Raw genomic sequence first — 25,435 nt, 5'->3', positions numbered from 1 at the left:
CCCAATTTCACTTTTAGGCATATAGAAGCGTATTTGGACCAATAACGACAAAATTCAAAAGCGCACACGAAATTATAACCCAGGCTAACGCATTTCGTTTCTTTATTTATTTACGTTAGATGACATGGTTGATATACTATGGATTTCAAAAAGCCTCTCATCCTGAACTACATCAAATACACACCTATGGTACCACCCCGCCCTGGGACTACTTGTAAATGCCTAGCCACCTATCCTTCAACACTGGTACACTCAAAAAGCAACCCCAAAAATAGTGCTTCACTATCCTGCCCTACATCAGTCTATCGTATTGACACCATCGTCATCTCAATCACTGCCTAGATGTGGGATTGGCCCAACAAGCTATTCTCCCACACGTGCGTAGATCGCCAGAAAACCCAAGAGTGTTAAGCCCGTCGAGGTTCCTATGTCGACGGACAGTATTGCTATACATCGGATGACGTCGGGAAAATCCAGATCTACGAACTCGAAAAATTCCCCTATGTAACATCAACAATCTCCGGGGACCTTCGTGTCATGTTTGACACTTCAAGACACTCCAACACGTTCCAGCACAAGGTCAACGAGTGTCGCAAAATCTGATACGTGGTCAACTTTTCCTAACAAGAGTCGACACCCGAGTTCAGAATTTCGACATGCGATTTCAATACACATGGGGTCAATTTTAAAAAATTTCGATACTTAAGAGGACAAAATATAAATATATGAAAAGAAAAAAGTAGGGATCTGGGTGCCGCCGCCACTATCAGAGGGGGTCGGCGAGGTAACTGAGCGGCTATGACCCATCACTAGCTTGGCAAGGGTGAGGCCATCGGCTGGACAATGCCTTGGCTAAGGTCGGCAAGGCTCATCCAAATCTGGGCGACATCGCACCCTTACTCAAGCCTAGCGAGGGTCACCCTCGCCTAGGGCCAACGAGGCCTTGCCTAGCCTTGTTGACCATAGGCAAGGGTTGGCGTCTCTTAGATTTGGGCAAGCCTCGCGGGCCCCTAGTGAGGTGTGGTCTAGAATCTAGGCAGCCTCACTTGGCCCAGCCGAGGCGTCGCCTAGATCTACTTGTTGTGTTGGCAAGGACCACCCACCCTTCATTGCCTAGTTGTCGACCCCTCCAACGGTGGGAGTTGCATGCCCAACCACCCACGACCCTACTTTTTTTATTCACGATCTTGCCTATTTTTTTTCTTTTTTTTTTCTATTTTTTTTTTTTTACTATTCCTAGCCACCCACTTGCCTTTTTTTTTCACAACCCTACCTTTTTTTTTTCCAGCTTTGTTTTTTTTAAGTTTTATTTTATTATTTTTAATATTTTTAAAGAAAAAGTAATAAAAAGTTGCCATGTAGGATAAATAAATTAATTTAAAAATACTACTTTAGTTTTTTCATTAAACAAATTGATAGTGTTAACGGAAGAACTCGATTGCACCAAAAAAATTACAAGTTTTGGAACTCAATTGTACTTTTACAATAAGTTTCAGGATCTGCAGTGCACATGTCCCTAAATTTGATAGTAAAATATTGACTGCTTTTTTTTTTCTCCAAGTTTTATGGATTATTGCAATGTAATATGGTTGAATTTGTGAAATTAAAATAATGAATGATATTAACCAATGTTGGATTAATGTTTTTAGTGTAAATTAATTCTAGACCATTTTTATTATTATTATTTATTTATTGTAGCTCATAATATAGTTGATCTTTTCAATATTTTAATCTAATACCTAACCGCTGGACTTTGCAAAAGAGAAATAGTTCACATTCTAGAATATTAAATGCTTATGAGTATTATAGATTGTGTTCGTGTTATATTCTCTTTGATAAATGACAAGTTTGTTTATTATTGTTGCATTCATTTCCGTTTAAAATGAAACCAAAAAATAAGAATCTGTTGAAACCTGGAACCGACTTCGGAACCCGTGACAGGGTAGGTTCTGGATTCTTGATTCTAACGAGTAGGTTCCAGATTTTAAAAAATGAGGAACCCATGAGGGGTAGTTTACAGGGTTCCAAGCGGAACCTGTAAGGAACCGAAAACTGCTCACCCATAATATGCAAGGCAATAGTGTTATATATTACTAACATGCATGAAACACCTAATTGATGACAAAGAAGCAATAACCATAAAAAGGGCAATAATTAGCATTAAAAAGTAATGATAACTTTTACTAACTCAAAGTGACTACACATCTTAGTAGAATCATGAAAAGCTGCCATTCATATTTCATCTGCTCTAAGTAGATTAAGAATAGGAAGTTATGGTGGATCCCAGGATGAAAAATCAAATTAAACGTCATCCTTCCGTTGTACCTATTTTTCTTCAAAATTTACTCCCTCATACTTCACCACCTGGCACAAACACCATCGCCTTTGGTTACCCATTCATATTTCAATATGCGTCTCAACTGGTCAAGGCGGAGATCTTCATGAGCTGTTACAAGTTAGACCCGCCATTCAAAATGCATTTCATCTATCCGTAGTCGTTAGAATGCTTAGCTTATACTTAACTTCTCACACTGCAATATATTACTTTGTTACTTGTTAGAACCGCCTTCATAAACCCGAATTTGGAATCCCTTTTTGGCCCGTAATGGTTGATGAATACAAGGACTACAATACCATGATAAACAATAAATGATAGGACACTAAATGATAGGAAAGACAGGACCATCAAGAAACACATCAAGCGAACATTTGCAGCAATTGGGGGAAAGAGATATAGAGATTTGCACCCTCCAAAATGCGCACTTCGTCATACGATGTGTTGGGATTTTGTCAAATTCCCAAAAACCGGTTTTAACACTAAATCGAACCCCTAAAACGAATGCGGAAGACGAGCCCGGGAAATTCACATGTATCACCGATCCTAAAGCACACCACGGAATCAAGCGTACCTTGTTAGCCACAGATTAAACACCAATGCCGATATGAGGAAGAGAAAACTGATCCCGTTCGATCCAATGACGTCAATTGGCCTTGAAGGGAAGATGGCGTCGCCTCTTTGCTTACTGTTCTTTGTTTTTGGAGCATTTTTGGAGCGTTTTTGAGGGAGACAGGAAGGAGGAACGTACGTTATGCCAAAAGGTGCGTTCCTCCCTCTCTTTTCTCCTTTATACATTCCTCCAAAAAGAAACGTACCCCTTCATCATATCCCTCCATCCATGGGCCCTAATCTTGTGGGCGGGGCTTTTAGGCCCAACATGGGCGGACGGGCCAACTTAGGCCCATCACATTAAATAAAACCATCATCTCCCACTCACACATGGTGAGCCTAACAGGATTCTCTTTACCTCTCTTCAACATTCATACCGGTGAATAATCCGTGCGACCAACATACTTTGAGAGTTCGTTGCTATACATCTGTTAGGAATATATAGCAGCTCATAATAGGTATCACACTCTGAGTAGATTTAGTATGCAGTACCCTAAATCAATCGATCACATTTATATCTCTCTTGATCTCTTTTAAACAATGATATATATATATATATATATATATATATATATATTGTATTCACAATTATGATTATCCCAAAGACAGTCATAATTGGTCGACCAGTGAATACAAAACTTAGAATGTGATTCTCCTTATTCGATCTTCATCTTTCCTTCAAACTCTCAATTTTCAGTTTAGCTTGCTTTTCTAGAAATGTCCCATTAGATCGAATCAACTCACGACCATTGGCAACATCCTAAGATAGCAAACACTAAATAGAAATCTTGAGAATAAATAAAAGTCTTGAAGGCACTAAAATTGAGGAACTCTTTTCCTCAAGAGTCTCACATGGTATAAAAGTTGAGATCAAACTTTTGCCACTCTTATTGGTCGTCTCATGCATTCGTAGTATGAAATACGTATTACGGTATTAACTCATTTCCCATGGAGCGTATGTCTACACCTTCAATACCGTATGGATGATAGTTCAGACATACCCAATGTCTAACTTGAGTTCACGTATCTACTCATTCACAAAATTCATCAGAACTCATATTTGGCATCATAGACAGATAAAGTAAAATATGTGGGTTATTTTACTTTTGGACATAGTAAGTATTATGTCCTCATCTTAACACTCAGTTAAGGCGACATACGTATTTTAAGCTTGAGCTCTCGATTATCACCTAGATAATAAACTTAAAAATAGTCTCATCTCTATTAATCACAAAGTAAATAGAGGCGATTACCCGTGTGAGTGAGCTAATCTTTTATCTGTCCGACATACTTTCTCAACTTAAAGTAATGCACTGAGCATTAAGACGCATAAAGATTAAACAAAGATTCATAGGCATTAACAATGAAAAAACACAAGTTCATAAATGTGAACAAATCAGGGAAATTACAATCCAGTACATCAGACTCTACGCAATCCTAGAGATTTCACATGGCCACAAAACACATCTCTAGGTATTGGCTTTGTCATAGGATCTGCTACCATTTTATACGTAGATATGTACTGTAAGTTCACATCCTTTCGTGCAACCATATCTTTGACAAAATTATACTTGGTATCTATATGTTTGGTCTTGCCATGATATTTTGGATCTTTGGTGTACGCTTTTGCTGCTTGGCTATCATAGTTAATCAGCAATGAATCTGCAGCTTTCTCAATAACATCTAAATGATCCAAAAAACCTCTTAAGCCAAACACTTTCTTATACTGCTGCTGATAATGCCATGAACTCAACTTCCATCGTGGACAAGGCTATACACGTTTGTTTTTTACTACTCCAACATATGGCGCCATTATTTAGTAAGAAAACAAATCCAGAGATAGATTTCCTTTCATCTAAATCTCCTCTCTAATCAGCATCAGAATAGCCTTAGAGTCGCAGATCCTTTCCTTGATAACTCAACGTATAATCAGCAGTTCCCTTTAGATACCTTATTATTCTTTTAACGGCTTTCCAACGTGCTTGACCTGGATTGAATTGATATCTACTCACCATTCCAACTTGTTGACGCCCGAAATTTTCATCGACATTTTAATCATCCATTGTTTGCAAAAAAATAAAAAAATAAATAAAGAGCCAAAAAGAAAAGAAAACAAAGAAAACAAAAAAAAAAAAGAAAGAAAACAAAACAAAAGAAAAGGAATGAAATGAAAAGAGAAAAAAAATTAGAAAAAGGAAAAAAAAAAAAAGAAAAAAGGGGATGAGGATTTTTCTCTCTAAAAGGCTCGCAGAGGGACGCTCTCACTCGACACTTCGCACGGAGTCTCTCTCCCATGCTCTTGGCTCCCGCACACTCTCTTTTTTCTCTCGGACGATCTCTCTCTGGCGAGGGGGAGGATCCCTCTCTAAAAAAAAAAAAAAAAAAATGGCCGAACGGTCTCTCGGACTGTCCGCTCTCGATCGGCTCATCATCCGGTGCATTCGAAACCCTTGATTGGATCTCCGGATCCAATCGCGAATCGGCGAAGCAGCTGCGTTCGATTCCCTGTCGTCGCAAATCGCGCCGGACGCCGTCGAAGAGCAGCATCACCGCCACCGCCAATTGGAGGCTCTCGGATCTCACCGCCTCGCGTGGCTCGGCCGGATCGACGGACGCTCTCAAAGGGATCTCTCTCTGGATTCGTGAGGGTTCAATCGTTCTTTCGGAGGCTCCTTCTCCGTCGAAGCTTGGGTCGAAGGCTTTCTTCCATTAGCAGGCGATCGGAGATCGAGCGCCGGCAGTTGGGGATCGCTAGGGAAATATGTTCTTTCTCTCTGTTCGAGTTCTCGCTCTCTCTGTTCGAGCGGTCCGGATTTTTTTTTCTCTCAGCTCGAGGTCTCTCAATCGGATGTTTCTCTCGCTGGATCCGGCTTTGGAAGCTTTGGATCAGGTGTTCTCCGACTCTTTCCCGGAGATTTGACGCTCGCTCGCTCAATCAGGTTTGCCATCTCTCTCTCGATCGCTCTATCTCGCGCTCAGCCTGTCGCTCACTTTCTCTCTCTGTTTTCCCCTATCAATTGCCTACTATTGAAGTTCACTAGGTAATCTGAGCTTGTAAAATTGTTGTCGTGATAAGTTTGGTTGCGCTTTCCTATCTAGTTGTGGCATTTTGGACTCGAGGCCGAGATACCTACTTTTTGCTCGATGAAATGCTTAAGCTAGATCAGAGTTGGCTATCGAGTGTCTCTTTCAACTGTTGATTGGTAAATGTAATCAATTCATGTCTGAAACTAAACCATTGATGAAATAAGTTTTTCCATGGCCGAGGTTTTCTCTCAAATTGACCACAAGTTTGATCTCATGTATTGCTAAGCGTGTATTTGTGCACCGATATGTCATGAGGGTATAGAGGAGGAAGAGTTCTCGAGGCCCGTAAAAATCTCGCTGCCCTTAAGAAAGATTTTTGGGGAGGTGGATGTTGAGTCTCGCGAGTAGGAGTTGACCGGTGATTGATCGTCCAATGTTAATCTGTTCTAGGATTTTGGAGGTTAATGAGTCAATGTGATTAATAGATTGATTTGGACAATTAAATGCATAAATTAATGGAAGAAATCAGCTAGAAAAATAATTCTGATTTCTTAAAGCTTCGAATCAGTAGGGTGCCTGTTAAAATTGAAGTTCATTTGCTGTGAGAAACAAGCCAGTAAATCTAAGAGCTGAATCTGGGAATTTTGACTTCAATTCTTCAATGATAGTTTCGGCATGATCTGTGTTTGTTCTCTAATCATACGTTGTCTTGAATATATTGATATAATCTACTGAGGTTAATGAATTTCTGTGAATTGATGATCAATGATCATGAACTTGAAGTTGATTGAACTTGATTTGCCTTGATATGTCACTTTCTATTTTGGCTTAAATGAGGTGATAGATGAGGCTTTCTGGTCTTGAGCCCTTTTAGACATAGAAAATAGACTTATCAAGCTTTGATTTGATATGTTGCATGCCCTGAACGGACGTCATTCAGTCATTGAAAAACACCTACAAAATTTGTCAATTCTGCAGTAGTTTTTTAGGTTGATTTGCTGTTTTGACCTACTGCAATTTTCTGTTTTAACTGGAACGAGCTGGAAGATGATGTTATTAGGACTTAATGTCTTCTAGATATTTGTAATAGGCTTCTCAAACTTTCCATTGACATATTATATGTGCGATTTGGCCATCATTTGCCCTGCCCTTTTCTTTTTTTCAAATCGAGCTTTGAAATCTGGAATTTGTCTTGAACTGTAATGCTGTCTTTTCTGTGGATAGTTGTTGTTAGTCTTAAGATGAGATAGTAGATTTGTCCAAATTGCTTTCAATATGTTGTAGAATGACGGTGTGACATGCTACTATGATCTATTCTTGATTGACTTGTTCATGTTCTTAATATTTTTAGAAATTCATGCGTTAGGAATCTTGAGGTGCTTCCTTCATAGAATGACATCCTTTATCAATTGTCTACAAAACGGTTTTAGGTATCATGTGGGTTACACATTGATTGCTCTGTTTGCCTTAAATACATATGTTAAGTGAATTCAATGGTGCATGTTTTGGAATAAGTGATCTTTAGTTAGTTCATTCATTGTTTTGGGTTGATTGAGGACCAAGGTCATATGGCTTGAATGTTTGTCATGTTATATGCTTTGTGTGTGATCGTTAGATAGATGATTTAGGTGTAATACATAATTATGCTAAATCTTGGGATTTCACTTAGAATTTGGTGTAAGGACTTCATAACTTTAGTCACCATTTTTGAACACTAATAATGTCCTGTTCTTTGATGTTTTGATATGTTTGTTTGTTTCCTTCCACTGCATATACCTAGTTATAGGTTTATTAGATTAGGTTTAGATTAGAATCTCAAAGATGGAGAAGGCGTGAAGATGGTGAAGGTCGATGTCCATTCCGACCATTGTTATGTAGTATTCATTTTCCCGATATATGTATCGGGTTTCATGCATTGTATAAAGCCCGACGAGTCGCGGGTTTCCTTTCTTTCTCGATTATTCTCTTTTATATTCTTTAGAATTGCATGATTAGGTTTACTGCTTTCTCTTGATTGTTTACTTCATGTCTTGTGCTTTCAATTTCATTGATTGTTTTCTTTTCATTTTTTTAGAAATAGAATAGAATGAAAGTAATCCGCCACGCATGATCATTTAATATAGAATTGATGATCTTGAAAATATAAAAAGAAATGCATGGACATGTTAGGGAAAACACAACATACTATTTAGGTATCGAAAGGGCGCTAATAGCAATGTTAGCGTAACCCAAGTCCCCGAACCTAGATATCTAGTTGCGTAGAAATCGAGGGAACACTCCCGACCCTCGATTAGGTTTCTAGCCGACCCCCAAAGTTGAGGCTAGTGGCGACTCCTGTATATTTTTTAGGTTGTTAAATACCTAGATTGCATAAATAAAACCTACTGTCACGCGGGGTACAAGCCTGGGAGAGCTCGTGATCTTGAGATCAAGTACCCCTAAACCCGACCTTTCCCCACCTTGGATACTTTTCGAGGGGCGGCGAGATCGGGTTGCGACACAACTGCAAAACATATGTCAGGTCTTGTACACATCATAGCGTACATAAAGCTTCCAACAGCACTAGCTTAAGGAACATGTTTCATTTGTTCATTCTCTTGTGGAGTCCTTGTACACAGCCTATGGCTCAATCCTTCACCTTTTGCAATAGGAGTGTCTATGGGTTTACAATCTTGCATATAAAATCGTTCCAGAACCTTATTTATATATGTTTCTTGCGAAAGAGATAACGATCTCTTCGAATGATCTCTTGAAATCTTAACTCCAAGAATGTGTACAGCCTCACCCATATCTTTCATCTCAAAGTTGGAAGACAACCAACTCTTGACAGTATTAACAAATTCCATATTACTTCCGGCAATTAGTATATCATCAACATATAATGATATGATCACAAATTGATCCTTGGATCTTTTGATATATACACAATGATCCTCATCAATCATTGTAAAATCATATGCCATTATGACATTATGAAAACGTATATACCATTGTCTTGACGACAGCTTAAGGCCATATATCGACCTCAAAAGTCAACATACATTTTCTTCTTGGCCTTTCACTATGAAACCAGCAGGTTGTTCCATATATATTTCTTCCTCTAATTCTCCATTGAGGAAAGCAGTCTTTCCATCCATTTGATATAACTCAAGATCCATACTAGTCACTATTGCCAGACTAATGCGAATCGAGGTAAATCTCACTACAGGAGAAAATGTTTCTTCATAATTAATTCATTCCTGTTGATTATACCCATTCGCTACAAGACGAGCCTTATGCCTTTCTATCGAACCATCAGCTTTTCGCTTTATTTTGAGAACCCACTTGTTCCTAATAGCTTTGCGTCCTTTTGGAAGATCAACTAGTTCCCAAACTTGGTTTGACTTCATTGACTCTATTTCCTCTTCCATTGCATGAATCCATTTTTCCTTACTAGGGCAATTCAGAGCCTCATTAATATTTCTTGACTCATCCTCATCTTGCGGAGCAATCATAAAAGTTTCCCTTTCAATGTCAAAACGTCGACGAGGAATACTTTGGCAACTTGTTCGCCGTATGAGAGATTGTACACTTTGCACATCATTCCCCATTATGCTCCCACTAGGATTAGATAATGATAACGTCGTTTCATCATGTGGTTGCAATTGAGAATGAGTTGAATTTAATTCGTCATTTCTCATATTGCTCTCACTTGGACGAACTCCACTAATATTATTATCTTGATTAAATGTTTCAAATAAGGAGTAATCTTCCCCTATTTCGCCCTTCTTAGGAAATTCATCCTCTAAGAATGTGACATCCCATGATTCAAATTCAGTTATACTCCCACTTTCCTGCTCACCTATGAACACATACCCTTTCGAGTGTTCGGAGTATCTTATGAAAATACTCTTCTTTCCTCTGGGACTCAATTTCTCAAACTTGTGAGAGGATTCATGAGTATAGACAGCACAACCCCATGGCTTAAGAAAACTTAAGTCCGGTTTTCTACCTATCCATAACTCATATGGAGTGGAAGTAACTGATTTGGAAGGCACTCGGTTAAGTATATAGGCAGCAGTTAATAATCTATTACTCTAAAAAGTGATAGGTAAGTTAGCATGCGCCATCATGGACCTAATCATTTCTAGTAGGGTTTTGTTTCTTCTTTCCGCAAGACCATTTTGTTGAGAAGTATATGGAATAGACAACTGTCTTTCTATTCCTTTTTTATCACATAAATTTTTTGAACTCATCAGATAAATATTCTCGACCCCGATCAGATCTTAATGCTTTTATTTTCTTGTCTAATTGATTTTCTACCAAGTTTATAAACCTTTTGAAACAACTCAATGCTTCAAATTTATGAGAAATCAAATAGACATATCCGAATCGAGTATAATCATCTATAAAAGTGATGAAATAAACAGCCACATACCTTCCTCTCACATTCATTGGACCACATACATTAGAATGGATTAAATGTAGAGGAAATTCAGCTCTTTTGCCTTTTCCAAATGGTTTCCTTGTCGTTTTCCCTTCTAGGTAATGCTTACTACATATGGGCAAATTGACTTTTTCAATGTTGCCCAACAAGCCCTCTTTGGCTAGTCTATTCATACGTTGTTGGCCAATATGACCAAGTCTAGCATGCCACACATTCACATCATTATCATATGAATTAGGAGACATGAGAAAGGAATAACAAACATTTGCATTAACATAGTCAATATCTAATACAATGAAACCATTTAGAAAATAACCACAACCATAGTAATTTGTATCCAAAAACAAATTCACACATCTATTATGGAAGTTCATATTAAAATCTAACTTGATCAACACTAAAACAGACACTAAATTCCGACGAATCTCCGGAGCATACAATACATCATGTAGGAATAAAGTGCGTCCACCACGCATGTTCAGTTGGCATGTGACAATTCCTTTTACTTTAGCTTTGGAGTTGTTTCCCACATAGACCCACTTAGTTCCAGTTGGTACTCGTCGGAATTCCGCAAAGGATCCTCTATCCTTCACTACATGGTCCGTCGCTCCTGAATCTACAGTCCATAAAGGATTAGACTCAGTCAAGAATACAGAACTCGACACAAAAACAAAGTTCTGAAAAGTACAAGGGATGTATATCTTTTTTGGCTCACGACAGTCGCGAGCATAGTGATCCTTCTTGTCACAGTTGTAACACTTCACCTTTGTAAGCTTCTTCATTCGAGGACGCTTTCCTCTTTCATGTTGGTTAAGCTTAGGCTTCTTCCCTGAAGGACCTGTTTTCTTGCATTTGCCTTTATCAAACCAGTTAGGACGTTTGCGCTTAGAGCTCGAAGCTCCATGTGAGCTAGAACCAGTATGGTAGATTTCAGCTTCTGGCTTAGCCACCAAGAGACAGTCCTCTTCTAGCTCAAGATGACGCACTGCATCCTCAAAAATTTTGATATTTTCATTATGGGTCAGGTGCACCTTCATATGCTCCCAACTCTGAGGCAAGGAACGAATCACTACTTGCACTTGCTACTCATTAGTGAGGACATGGCCAGCATCTTTCAGCTCATTAATCATGTTTGACATCTTTCTAAGATGTTGCTTTATGGTCTTACCATGAGGCTTCTTATAAGAGTCAAACCTAATAGTGAGCTGTCTCAGTCTGGTCTCCGAAGTATGATCAAATCTTGCTGCTAATGCTTCCAACATTTTCTTGGCATTCTCAAAACGCCTAAATTCTCGCATGACGTCATTCTCCATGCTACTCAGCAACGTAATGCGAGCTAGAGAGTTCTTTCTTTTCCATGCAGCAAACACTTCCTTATCTCTCTCGTGCTGTGTAGTGTTTCCTTCTTCAGGTTCTACCATAGTCAGGTTAAGAGCTTCTAGTGCCTCTTGCTCTTCCAGCACATATTGGATTTTCATGTGCCATATTTCATAGTTATCGCCATTGAGCTTTTCACCTTTGTTTAGCTCGGCAACTATGCTCTTTGTGGCTGAAGCCATTGATCCAACACATCGCATATATGCACGAATTATTAATGCCTATCTTTTATGCATCCATTTTGCACAGACCCATCATATTAATGAACAATTTCAAGTAAGGTTTCAGGATCAAAAGGTCACTATGTTTCCAATCATCCTCCAAAAATCCTAACTTAAAACTATCATTAATATAATTGTCTTATGCAAAATAAATTCTATGAAGCTACAAAAACTTCTATGAACTACCCACAGCAACCAACAATAATAGAAAGCAAATAATATTTGACATCCAATAGAATAATAATGCTTTTACATAATACAGCTAATATATCAGTTGCTACATCAACTACAATCAGGTAGTAAAATTACATAAGACGTTCACAAAGCACACTTAACAAAGACCAGCCTCTACATCTAACACCAAGTCAGTACACGAACTGGGAAAGATCCTTTTTTGTTCAATTTCTTGATCTTTTCCCTTGTAACAATCCAGTAATATCCATCTATAAAATCCATCACAATTTTCCTATACGAAGCAGCTTTGTTGACATCCCATATGCAATTCAACACTCCTTGCCATTCTGGTGGAAGGGTGTTCATGAAAAATCGCACTATTTCAGACTGTGGCATAGGACGACCATTCCATATGACCTTTTGAATTTTCCCGTTAACTTCAATGACGTGATCAATCAGGTCACCATTCTCCCATCGATGATCAGTCAGCTCAGTTATTAACTTAGAAAGCCTTTCCTTTTGTTCATCGGTAATTGCGCGAATAGGTGTGCGCAACCTTAGGGGAGGCATTGTTTATGTAACAAATGCAGAACAAATAAGGGATCACATATAACCCACATAGATTTAATTGAAAAAGAAACACATTCTTTTCCTCCTTTTTTTTGGTCAACAATCAACGGTCAAAGTCAACGGTCAACGGTCAACGGGTCCGGTCGCCGAGTCGTCGGACCGGACGGACCGGTCGGACCAATCAGGCCGATTGGGCCGAGTCGGACCGACCGACCGGCGCGTGCCTCGCACGTGCCAGTGACCACGGACGCACACGTGTGACGCACGCGCCTTCACCTGCGAATCGGCGCGTGGACGTCGCTTCTCTCCGGCTGCGCGTGGGGGCGCGTCTGGCGGCGGCGTTGGCGGTGTTCCGCCACTCGTCGCGATCGTCTCGACGAGCCCTTCCATCCTACGCCATCAGAAATCGATTTCGAGTTACAGAAACTCGAAAAAAAATGGTTGAACAGTGCTCTGGTGTCGAGATTTTTCCGCTCCAATCGGTTTTGACCAATTAATTTCGCGAAAAAATAATAAGAAATCATCCATAAACATGAAAGGGGTCAGGAAAAACATGGAAAAGGATCAGGAAATAAGAACTACGGCTTTGATACCAATGTTGGGATTTTGTCGGATTCCCAAAAACCGGTTTCAATACTAAATCGAACCCCTAAAATGAATGCAGAAAACGAGCCCGGGAAATTCATATGTATCATCAATCCTAAAGCACACCGCGGAATCGAGCGTACTTTGTTAGCCACAGATTAAACACCGATGCCGATATGAGGAAGAGAAAACCGATCCCGTTCAATCCGATGACGTCAATTGGCCTTGAAGAGAAGATGGCGTCGCCTCTTTGCTTACTGTTCTTTGTTTTTGGAGCGTTTTTGGAGCGTTTTTGAGGGAGACAAGGAGGAACGTACGTTATGCCAAAAGGTGCGTTCCTCCCTCTCTCTTTCTCCTTTTATACGTTCCCTCCAAAAAAGAAACGTACCCCTTCATCATATCCCTCCATCCATGGGCCCTAATCTTGTGGGCTGGGCTTTTAGGCCCAACATGGGCGGACGGGCCAACTTAGGCCCATCACATTAAATAAAACCATCACGTTGCCCTCCGTTTCATCGATCATTACCATAGGGAAAGGCTTTCGTTGACTTCGATCCACTATGTTAGTGCCAAGGTCCCAAAAGTACACAATAAAACAAAACACGCTCCCTCGAAGTAGCTTATCAACTCACCGAGGCGTCCTTTCGCAGATATCGAGTTGCAATCACAAAAAAAAGCAACAAAGAACTCATCTAATTTCACAGCGCATTTCCAAAACAATTAACCAATCCGAAACGAAATGCAAAATCGAGGGAAGAGCACGATTACTGGAGCGGTCAGGACTCCAAGCGTGGCAAGTGATGCACGGAGCGAACTGGTGGAAGGCGACTGTCGCCATTCTCACCTCTCGCCTCTCGCTGCCATTGTCGGGCTTACTAGGGAATTTAGCAAAACGCACGATCCTTAACAATATTTTCTTTAATTTTATTACAAAAGAGGATCTCTAATTTTTCAATGTCCTTGAAATGAAAATGGAGGATATCGAACGGGGCAGAAAAAATAAATTTAAAAGCATTAACTTTGATAGTTTTTTTTTTTTAAAAAGGCCTTTTTTTTTCATTCAAAAGAATTGATCAATCTGATTCGATTCAATGGTCATCGCAAAAATTGACCATAAGGTTAAATCAAGTGTGTCACGGCACATATCAATTTGTTCAGTCCCAAAATTTTGAAAAATGTTGTGTTAAGTCTATCAAGCCACATTTTCTTAGTCAAGTTTTTAATGAATTTAACTATACGATGAATCTAATTGTGTATCAATTCTTCACATGGTCCTCACATATCGGAAGCTGATTGATTCCGAGATATTCGGGACTTTGGCAAAGCACTTATGGCTGTCTAGCCCCCATGTCATTGCCACTACCGTCATCGCCGTCGCCATAGATCATCGATGGGCAACCCGTCTTTCCTCAATTGGGGCGCTGGTTTCGGGCACGAGCCATTGGAACAGAGCTTCATTTGGGCACTGCAATTCCCTTGCCTCATGGTCCCCTTCAACGAACTCTAACTCATCCAGTCAAATTAGGACGAGGAGGCATACAGGGGTATGGACTTGACAATGATTGGGATTGTACGGTGGATGATGTAATTGCGCTAGGGGCGAATGCCATATTCAAAATGTCGATAATTTGTATGATATTATGTCGAATTGTCATGAGTGATACTTATCACTCATTGAAATTTGTAAGTTTTTCATTTTCAAAATAAATTTCTACATGTACCATAACATACAATCGCTTTTTTGCTAGAATTTATTGCATTAACTTCTTTACTGAGCATAAAAACACCAACCCCATTTTGGTTTATTAATTTCTCATAGGAAAATGACACAAATGATCCTGAAAAGTCCATGGACCATGTTGAACAAATTAAGAACTCATGGATTATATTGTGCATTTAGCTAAATTTTGGGGACTACATTGAATAAATTAAAATTTATGAATTACATTGCATATTGAGTTAAAGCTGAAAGACTATTTTTTAAATCAACAATTTTGAATTAAAAGGAAAAATATAGGGACAATCGGTGATGATATTTACATAACTACTACTTAAAAATTTAAGATGTCACCACATGCGAAAGACTTTTTTTGTTTTTACCAAACTGTTGTAAATTTTTTCTCAAAAGACTATAGAAGCATTATTTGCACAAATAGAAGTTAAATTTGTGAAAGAATGTACTTTACTTTTCATACCCCTGTACTTCCATAATAAAATAAAGAACTTCCATATACCATCTTTACATTTTATATCAATTCACCCCGAATGTAACAATCGTCGCACGTCTCCATCATTCACACTAATCAAATAAAAACTCTCAAACACATTATAATAAAAGAAAATTTGCATAAATATCAATTAGCGTCATTAAGCAGATAATTTTAAAAAAAAAACAATTTGGTCGTAGCGAAATGAAAAATGTCAAATTTGTAAATTTTTGCATACGTCACGAGTGCGCATTGCGCAGGAGTGAGTACATTAGCATGACTCTATCGTTCCAGTTCACAAAATCCTTCGCATTCCCCTCTTTTCCCCCTAAAGCTCACCGCTCGTCAATTCTTCTTATTCTTCTTCTTTTTGTTCGTGCGACTCCAAGAGAAGATTGAGCGACCCTCCACGAGGTCTCTGTCAGTCGCCATTTCCGATTGGATCGCCGGAGTCCGTACTTGCTGCATCTTCCACCTCCTCGAGCAGTTTAGCTTCTCTTTGTGCACTTCTGAGTTCGATTATCTTTGCTCGAATCAAGTAATTGGTCGATGTCTCTAATTTTCTTCGGCTTGCAATGAGGCGAATCGGTTTGCCGAGCAAGCTGGGCTGCATCATTTTGTTTCCATCGGCCTTGGAGCTACGGAAGTTTGAGAACTGGATCGGATTGTCGAGGAACATCCTCTTGTGTGCTCGTTTGGGAGGTGCATTCTGTGGTCATGATGATTTGAGGAAATGGCGAAGTTCAAGAGACTTCTTAAATGCATTTGTGGAATCATTAGCGATTGTATCTAATAAAAACTTATTTAGATGTCTAGATTCATCTGAAAAGAGCCAATCTGAAAAATAGAGAGATGTTGGCATTATCCATGACAAGGAAGGAGGATCAGTGTATTTAAGCATCTGATTCGATTTTCGTTAGAGATTTAGCTTGGTTTTGGCTCGATGTTAGAGATTTTCATTAGAGATTTTAGGAAGGTTATGTGTAATGTGATTCGTAGCTCCAATGTCAACAACTTAAGTGCAAGAATTTAATGAATTAGAAATCAAGTCGAGAATAGTACCTGTGAGTTTTGCCTTGGAAATGTTCACCTCTTGGAATAATCGTATGATTTGTTTATATTGCTCACTAGTAAATGGCGGTGGAGATGTGGAAGAGGAGTTCTTAGGATTGGTGGCAAGCTTGCTATCCGAGGGCTTGGTGGGAGGCTGGTCCTGACACTGTCCCTTATAATTAGCGAGAAATCCATGGATGTGAAAGCAAACATCACGGGAATGGCCTGGTATACCTCAATGGGCACAACGTTCACGAGCACGTGATGCAGGGCTGCGTTTTACAAGGTGAATTGAAGCGGTCTCGGTGTGCTTATGGGATGGAGCCGAGAGTGGCAAGTCCATTTGAGGCGGGATGTTTCGCATGGAGCCATATGTCAACAGTATGTTTTCTGTGGAGATACAAGTCGAGTGAATGTGGCATTGAGATTCGTCCTAAAGAATAAGTGAGTAAGCCCACGCAACAGTGGCTAATGGATTCATGAGCAAAACTTGAATAACCACATTAGGATACCTCGGGTTTAAACCCATTAAGAATTGATAAAGACGTCGATTCTCAACTTGCATCACAAACAATGTCCTTGCTTCACAAGGGCAGTTCGGCAAGGGTTCCAAATTGTTTAACTCATCCCAATAACGCGGCAAAATATTTTAATACTTAGTGATGTCGTCTTCGTCTTGTTCAAGAGTGCATAATTTATTCTCGAGGTGGAATATTGGAGGTCCATTAGATGGTGAAAAACGTTCACACAGAGCAGCGCAAACGTCCAGAATAAATCATGTGGTCAACACGGTTGGGACAAGATCATGGTGGATGGATTTCAGGACCCATGATAATATCATGTTGTTGACGCGAACCCATGGGGCATATGTGGCATCGGTTGATTCAGGTTTTGGGATATCTGCCATGACAAAACCTATTTTGTTCTTTGCGGATAGAGCAATGGTCATGGCTTGAGACCAGCTGTCATAATTATCACCCGTCAAAGCCATGCTGACTAAATTCGAACCAGGGCCATCCGAGGCATGGAGGAAGAACGGATTCTCGGTCCATTCATGAGCCAATGTGTAGCTGGAGGATTCCTCAGTCTGGGAGCTTTGTTCAGACATGATAACCAATGTAAAAAAAAAAAATATGGTGCCCAGAAAAATCAATCAAAGCAAACTAATGAAGGACGATGGGTCCAAAGAAGAAGCAAACAGATGGCTAGTGGTCGCCGGCCAAAATCAGATGACCAAAGGCAAGAGGCAGGCTCAGTGATGACCGTGCTTTGATGCCATTTTTCTGAATAGAACATTTAAAATATTGGAGAAAATTGTTTTGTGTATATCTCAAATTTTGTACATGTATTACAAGCCTATAAATAATACAAGAAGGATGTACAATATGAAAGAATATATGAAATAATGTTTCCTATTCTATATTTCAAATATTTGATCTTACTGATTAATCGGATCAATTAACTCACAATTAGAATAATTAGAATCAAATCATATCTCCTGCTCTAATATGTATTTGGTTATTGGTTTTCATGAGTGTATCAAAAAGGTGACACAACTAAAATACTCATTGACAACCCAAGATTGGTGAGCCCGAATGTCAAACTTACATATTCTAGTCGACCGTGATGGCTCAATTAGTAAAATGAAAAATCCGAGCATTGCGTCGCACATCAACGAAGGGTGCATGGCAGAGAAAGGAAGGCCTCTAAAACAATCTAATTAAAGCAAGAGCTTGCGATATTTGCTGAAAACCGTGCGCTAATTAAGGTTTAGCATATATATAATTAAAAAGCTGAGATAATAGAACGTATCCTCTCACATGCGTTTCAATTATATGATGAACTAATAACCCATTCTAAAACTTTAAGTATGTCCATTGCAATAAAGAAAATGCAACTATTTTAATTCACTTGATATCTACATCTAAATACTTTCAGTTGTAGTGAGTGTTTATTTTCCATATTTTATTGGTCGATAACAAAGCACGATAATATATGTATATAATGATTTCATTACAATGAAAGATGAATGGTTGTGAATAAGATTAGACAGAAAGATATGCTCACATGAAAAAAAGAAACTTTTACGAATCGATAAAAAATAAAATGAACTGATTTTGTAAAGTAATTAATTGTTTATCAATTATTTTATCAAGAAAAAATAATTTAATAAGAAAACTAATTCAATCGAGAAAAATCAATTCTGCCAAAGTAAGAGCCTACTCACAAAATAATATTTTGAATTTGTAACTTCATATATAAGCGAATACCATTATTAGTTGGGGTTTGGCAAATAAAATGTAAGCATGACATCTTCTCCAAAGACTACGATAATGAAATGCATATAAAATAAGATAGAGATTATTGGTACTAATTGTATCATTGGACAATAATTATGGAATTCAAATTACTAACCCTAAATTTAATTTTTATATAATAAAAAAAAATTGAGAACGATAGAATAAATCATTTAGATTGAGACTTCATTAAGTAATATTCTTAAAAAAAATCAAATAAAATATAAAATAAAATAAATACATCAGTGGGTTGATTTGGAAATATAAAAGAACCAAAGTACAATTTGAAGCTTTAGAAGATAAGTGGAAAAACAATAATTAATTCCATAAAAACTGATATTTGTTTAGGAGAAAAGGAAATTGATTTTTTTGAAAAAAAAAAAATACCGAAAAGAGGAAGAAAACACTAGTGCTGCCTTGGAGAACGTTAAGCTTCCAAATCGAGAGCCATGCAGATAGATCTGACGGCACAGCCGGTCCATCACCGAGAGTCTCAATGGTGAGGTCGATATCCCGACGGCCATGGAAGAGTCGTCAAAACGGCAAACGGCTGCCATCTCAGAAAACAAAAATGAAAGCAGAGGCATGGTGGTTGGGCTCAACTGGGACGCTGGGGAAAATGGAGTATACTATACAAGGACGACGGCAGGCAGTCTAGACAAGCGATTTCATAAGAGGCAAGCTTCTACATGTCCAAAATTAAAGATTTGATTTCCAAGCGGTAAAACAGATGAAATGACCCACTCATCCATTCAACTGAGACAGCATGTCGCATGATATACGTATCATTATAATGTTTCATTAGATTACAATGTAGTTATTTTAACAGCTTGAACTATTTAGCCAAAAGCATAATTTAGTTCAAATACTTTAATACTTCTCTTTGCAAGTAGGTCAGACTTTGCTGCAAGTCTAACATATGAGAATATACAACGCAGGAGGTCTGAAAAGGTTTGAATTAAGAATCTTATGCTTTGATATATGTGGAATTATATCCAACTATTCTAATAATATGAGCTATTGAAGGAAAAGATGGTTGAACTTAAATACTTCAACAGTCATCATTTATGTAATGCAATAGGAAAGCAAATATAGAATAAGCCAAATCCACCAAGGCAAATATATATTTGTTTCTAAAAATCAATCTTTACCGCCACCACCCAGAGGCGGACTAGCAGAGGTCTTGCTCCAAAAAAGGCCAAAAATTCATGAAAAAGCCAAAAAAATTCAGAAAAAGCCAAAAAGACTTGTTCTGTCTTCTTGCTTGGAAAATCCTACTGAGTCATCCCAATCGAGCGTCGTCCCAACTCGTAAAAAATTAAGGTAAGGGGGGATACACCTGAATATCAGAGGGCTAACGGTGGCAAAGATTAATAATTCATCAACGACCCACCAATATAAAGAACCTGTGATGATGAAGATGAAAATAGATCCGATAATTGATATCGTGGTGGACAAAATAGGGGAGTTTGCCAACGGTCAAGTTGACACCAATTAAGAAAGCGTAGGACATTGCCTGGAGTGACATTCCTAGTAGCCCTAGTGCAAGCTTGAAGTTAAATAATTTTAAGTGGACTTCGGCCAGGTATGCTAACATGAAGACAACGACCGAGGTCATTGAGCAGAACATCGCGAAGGTGTTGCAAATCACGAATTCCTGGAACTTTCTATTGCCCAGCATCGTAGCCACGCCCCTGTCATCTTTGGATGCCGTGTCTGAGCTGTTCAATCCTCCAGGAACTGCGAAACCAGCTGCGAAAGTCACAGTGGTCACAAGCGTTGCCACCATCAACAGGGTATTGATAGCCTCTTCCAAATTGGCAGGACCTGGCAAAATTCTGCCCCTGTACTCTTTGTCTCGAGCTTCTGGATTAACTAGGAATCGATCTGGTGTCTCTGCTGACACGGTCTTCAACAGGGTGCGTACCAAGCGCTGAGATCAGAAAATATATTAGAAGGGAAAGAAACAACAAATTGTCAGCGAATTGGTAACAGAAACGGACTCCGGAATTCTCATTTAAAGGGGAACTGTTATTTTTAAAGATGCAGTGTCTGCTCATTTTGAAGAATTAATGCTATAGTAACAAGTTCATTGCAAATGAGAAAAGAGGCACGAATGAAACGTATATGGTTCACCTTTGTCATGGGTTGACTTACCAATAATGTAACGAGATTATGCCATGTTTAGAGGGGTCAAATTTGCCGCCTTGACCCCTGGCCTTTTTACAAAAGGGAGATTGCAACATTGACAACCCCTGATCTTATTTATAGGCTCAATTAATCGAGACATGTAGCAAATTATCTCAGCATTTGTCAGAGATATTCAGTTGCTTCTAACCCCGAACATATTCATGGGCAAAATTAAAGTACTTCCTATTAAGGCTAAATTAGAGACTTGTGCAATATTAATCCTAGAGGAGTCTTGGCTATTCTAGAAATTCGATTGACACTCAATCCCGTTGACTACGAGACTAATGACTTGAATACGAGATCTGTGTTTAACTAAGGTATTAGTCTAGGGAAATTTCCAGTAAACTGATAAATAAAATAGTGGCTGTTCATGTTACTTACCAGCCGTATAAATAATAGTGGAAATTTTTTTTCTGATAAGTGTTGTGAAACACTGTCGACAACAGCCAAGCGTTCGTGGTTGAGAAGGGAGGGATTCATTCTTTTATCCAGCACAAGATGAACCAAAGCGGCGGGTTATAAATACTTCGTTGCCAAGTGTGAAGGTGTATTTCCATCACGGTCTCTTTCATTTATCATCTCCTTCAGATCCGGATGTTTGAGTATAGATCTCACTACTTCTTCTCTTCCGTATTTTGCTGCCACATGAAGAACGGTTTGTCCTTTCCCATTTACCCACTGTGACACTGGATGTAGCTTATCAATTAGTTCAACATGACCCATCTTGCTCGCAATATGAATGGGAAGATCCCCATCGTTATCCTATTCTCGAGCCAAATATTCGGTTTCTGGTTGTAAGAGTTCGAATACTTCGGGCACATTCCAGAAAGCTGCTAAATGGAATACATTACCGCCTCCGGAGTCTCTCATTGCGAAAAGCTTCGTGTCCTTTCTGAGTATCTTGCCGAGTGAATCTGGAATCAGGAGCTCCAAATTAGGGACCACCATCCGCATAAACATTTGACACTGGCTGGGGCTTGGTTGGTTTTAATGCATCTTAACCCGGGATAAGGGCATCTTCAACGTAACCTTAATCACTATTAGGATTTATAGTCGTTGATGAGGAATTAGATTGCAATGGTGAAACTAGTGGTGATAATTTCAATTGAATAAATCAATGCTTTGAAAGGTTTATCTAACCCATTTTTGGTTAAAAAAATAATGGCTTTTCAATCTATGAATTTCGAAGTATTGTGAGTTCCTTTTCTAGCATCATGGAACACAATATGTGAGACTTTAGATAAATTTTGAAAAGATCCCATTTATGTATTTTGGAATGACTTTAGACAAATTTCAGACCATTTTCTTCCAAAGCAATGCGACATCAACATGTACTAAGATTTTACTGTAAAAATCTTACTAAATGACATGGCAAATTATATGACATTTCCATCTTATGAAGTATCTACAGAGTCCACAAATATAATGTTAAGGGAAAAACAGAAACGGCATTTAAATAGGCAGGGCAAGATCAAGAAGAGGAGAATGGTCTTTTCCTATTATGTTCGTCAAATTCTGGCAAGTATAAAGCAAATGTCAACTTCTTCGTAAAGGTGGGCACCTATTAAGCTCAATTAAGAAATTACATATTTACCAAACCTTTTGAGCAAAAACTAAGTAAAATTTATTTTAGAGTCGAGCGGAATCCACCCAAGTCAGAGGATGTGGCGCCACCATTACACACACACACTATATATATATTCTTCACATATAAATTGAACTCTTCTGCGTTTCGTGGATTTGAAAGTTTGCACATTCAAATTAAATCAAGGTAAAATAATATCATAAAATAATATAAAAGGCATAAAAGCTTTGTATGAATTTTTAGGCACCACATTGATGTGGACAAATACAAAGATGGATGAATTTTTCCTAAACATGAATATAATTCTATGTTGAATTTCGATGTCTACCTAGCTCATGAATCTTTGTACTTTCACAATCTTGATAATGTGAAAATCTCATTCTCAAAAATCAAAATACACATATAATGTTCTTATTTGCGTACGGATACATACAATAAGTCTATAGAAATAATATGCACCTAATGATTCACTATTAACATTTAAGATTTATTTACTTCAAGTCGTAAGATTTTATGTGGGGATTTAGTACACATGAGGACCTTCTGTATTTTCTTTTGTGATTTCTAATGCATGTCCAAAATGAAAATGCGATAGGACACAAAATTACGTGCATAGAGTAAAAGAGGCTGCAAGATTAGTTTCAACTTGCATTGCTTGGGATGTGTTATCAACATAGCTGAAGAAACTATATTATATATCAATCTGAATAATCTAAAAATGTCTAATGATTATTATTAGGTGAAAGCATGTATTTATGCATACGTTGATTTATGGATTAATTGACAATTCGAATGTGCACAGGACTTATCGCCCCGAGGTGCCTTGCCCGAACCGAGCAAATTTTCCCGGACTAGGCAAGAAGATACAGGGCAGAATTTATGCGGGCACGGTCTAACGTATATCAACTACAAGTAATGCATTAAAACGTAGATTTTCATGAGACATAACTAAAGATATTACAATTATTCACTTAATCTACAAATTCATGATTAAATTGAGACATGTATTATTTTATAGACTTTGCAAACATAATAGTCTCTGGGCTATTATAAGAGTAACAGCATATTGTGAGTCACACACTTTTGAGGGAATAAACTCACAACGATTAATTATTACTTTTTATATATTTATTTTTGTGATTCAGAATAGATTATTATTTTTACAATATATTAAAAACTATCATCCAATCATTTCTGTCATTTTATTACCTTGATGAATTTTCATTTAACATCACATTGATTTATCATTACAATTATATGACTATACAAAAACTAAAATGATATATATCTTTATGAAAAAATAAAAATAGGCTAATTATGATGAAACTTTTAATTGATGTATATACTCGAACAAGTTATGATTATTTTAAAGATAAATAAAGAAGTGTGGGTTCAATGGACTTTCCCCATAAGCCCGCCCTCTGCCCAATTCCATTGGGGAAATGTGAAATGGGACAGAATTGGGGCAAATGCTCGAATTCCTATAGAGTCTGGAATGTATTTGAGTTGATCTATTATGTTGTAATGGGAGATAATTTGTTTATTAGGAGAATGATATGGCAGTTGCAACTTCTTCTTGGGTACCTAACTACTTTAATAAGCAAGGTGTGAAATTTTATGTGAACACCCGTAACAGATTTGGGCAAGCACAAAGAGTGGTTGCACAGATTTGAAATGAATTCAGTCCACACATCTATAGATATTTCCCATAAGTAGATTTAAGTACGTTTGTTTACATGCAACGGCACCATGAACGGGCGGCAAGCCTTCTATTCTTGATGGGTCGAGCGAGGGCGAAAATAAAACCTGAAATATCTGGGGGTCGCGGGGGTCAATGGCCAGGTACAGGGGAGATTTCTGATCCGCGTTCGCCAAGTACACGAGCTCCGAATTTTCGTGCAACAGATGGCTCACCAAGTCAACGTCACGTATAAGCACGGCCTCGTGCAAAGCGGTGTTTCCATGATTGTTCTTCATCCTCAGGATCCAGTTCTTGTCATCCACGTCGGGGAGGTCTCTTGCATGGCGAATCAGCATAGCGACGACTCCAAATGCCTTGGCCTTAGTGGCGATGTGGAGAGGGGTATTCCCCCAATCATCTTGGGCGGCTATGAGGTAGGCATCGACACGATCAAGCAGGAGCCTCAGGATGTTGCTATTGCGGGTGGCTGCTGCAATGTGGAGTAGCGAACCCCTCGACAGCCTCCGGAAATTGAAAACGGCAGACGAATCAGCTTGACAGGCAAGCGTTTCGATCTTGGAAATGATATCTTCGACATTGGCGCCTTTGATGACATCGGCCAGATTTTTACCAGCTGCATACACTTTTGCTGGATCTTGTTGCTCCTCTCCTATAGATACCTTTACGTCCATCGAGCCTAAGCTTTGCAAGTAATGTAGTTATTGCAAGGTAACAAGGGTTGTGTAAGGAGACAATATATTAATTTAAATATGAAGTAACGCATTAAACTTTATAAAAATTATTATGGTCCTACAAAATTTTATGTGGATATGAACATAAATTTTTCTAGTTTAAAAATTGTTTCACAAGATCGCTTCGCATGAATAACTACAAATTATTTGTTATAATAATTTTAGTGCAAGAAATTAATAAGACGCCACGGGTTTGCTTGGTGGTTCGGCCCGAGGTACCTCTCTTGAAAAAGAGATCAATAAAGGTGTTTCACTTTAAATTCTAAAGACTATGAGTGCTCGCACAAAGAATCCTAAAAAAAATAAGTCAAAGCGTAAATTAGAGGTACGCCCTCAAAAAAGT

At 38.5% G+C, this 25,435-nt stretch overlaps 1 protein-coding gene across 1 annotated transcript; it reads right to left on the bottom strand.

Moving 5' to 3' along the window:
• Window positions 1-20,265: 20,265 nt before the first annotated feature.
• Window positions 20,266-25,032, bottom strand: LOC104427126 (ankyrin repeat-containing protein NPR4). The gene is made up of 3 exons (XM_039305028.1): window positions 24,396-25,032; window positions 21,885-21,988; window positions 20,266-20,817 (listed from the first exon to the last, which is right to left on the bottom strand). The coding sequence occupies exons 1-3, from the start codon at window positions 25,030-25,032 to the stop codon at window positions 20,266-20,268; spliced, it is 1,293 nt and encodes a 430-aa protein (XP_039160962.1).
• Window positions 25,033-25,435: the final 403 nt, after the last annotated feature.

Source organism: Eucalyptus grandis, chromosome 11 (assembly GCF_016545825.1).
Source record: "Eucalyptus grandis isolate ANBG69807.140 chromosome 11, ASM1654582v1, whole genome shotgun sequence".
Classification (NCBI taxonomy): domain Eukaryota; kingdom Viridiplantae; phylum Streptophyta; class Magnoliopsida; order Myrtales; family Myrtaceae; genus Eucalyptus; species Eucalyptus grandis.
The sequence above is the reverse complement of the archived record's forward strand: the minus strand, read 5'-3'. Positions and strand labels throughout refer to the sequence as shown.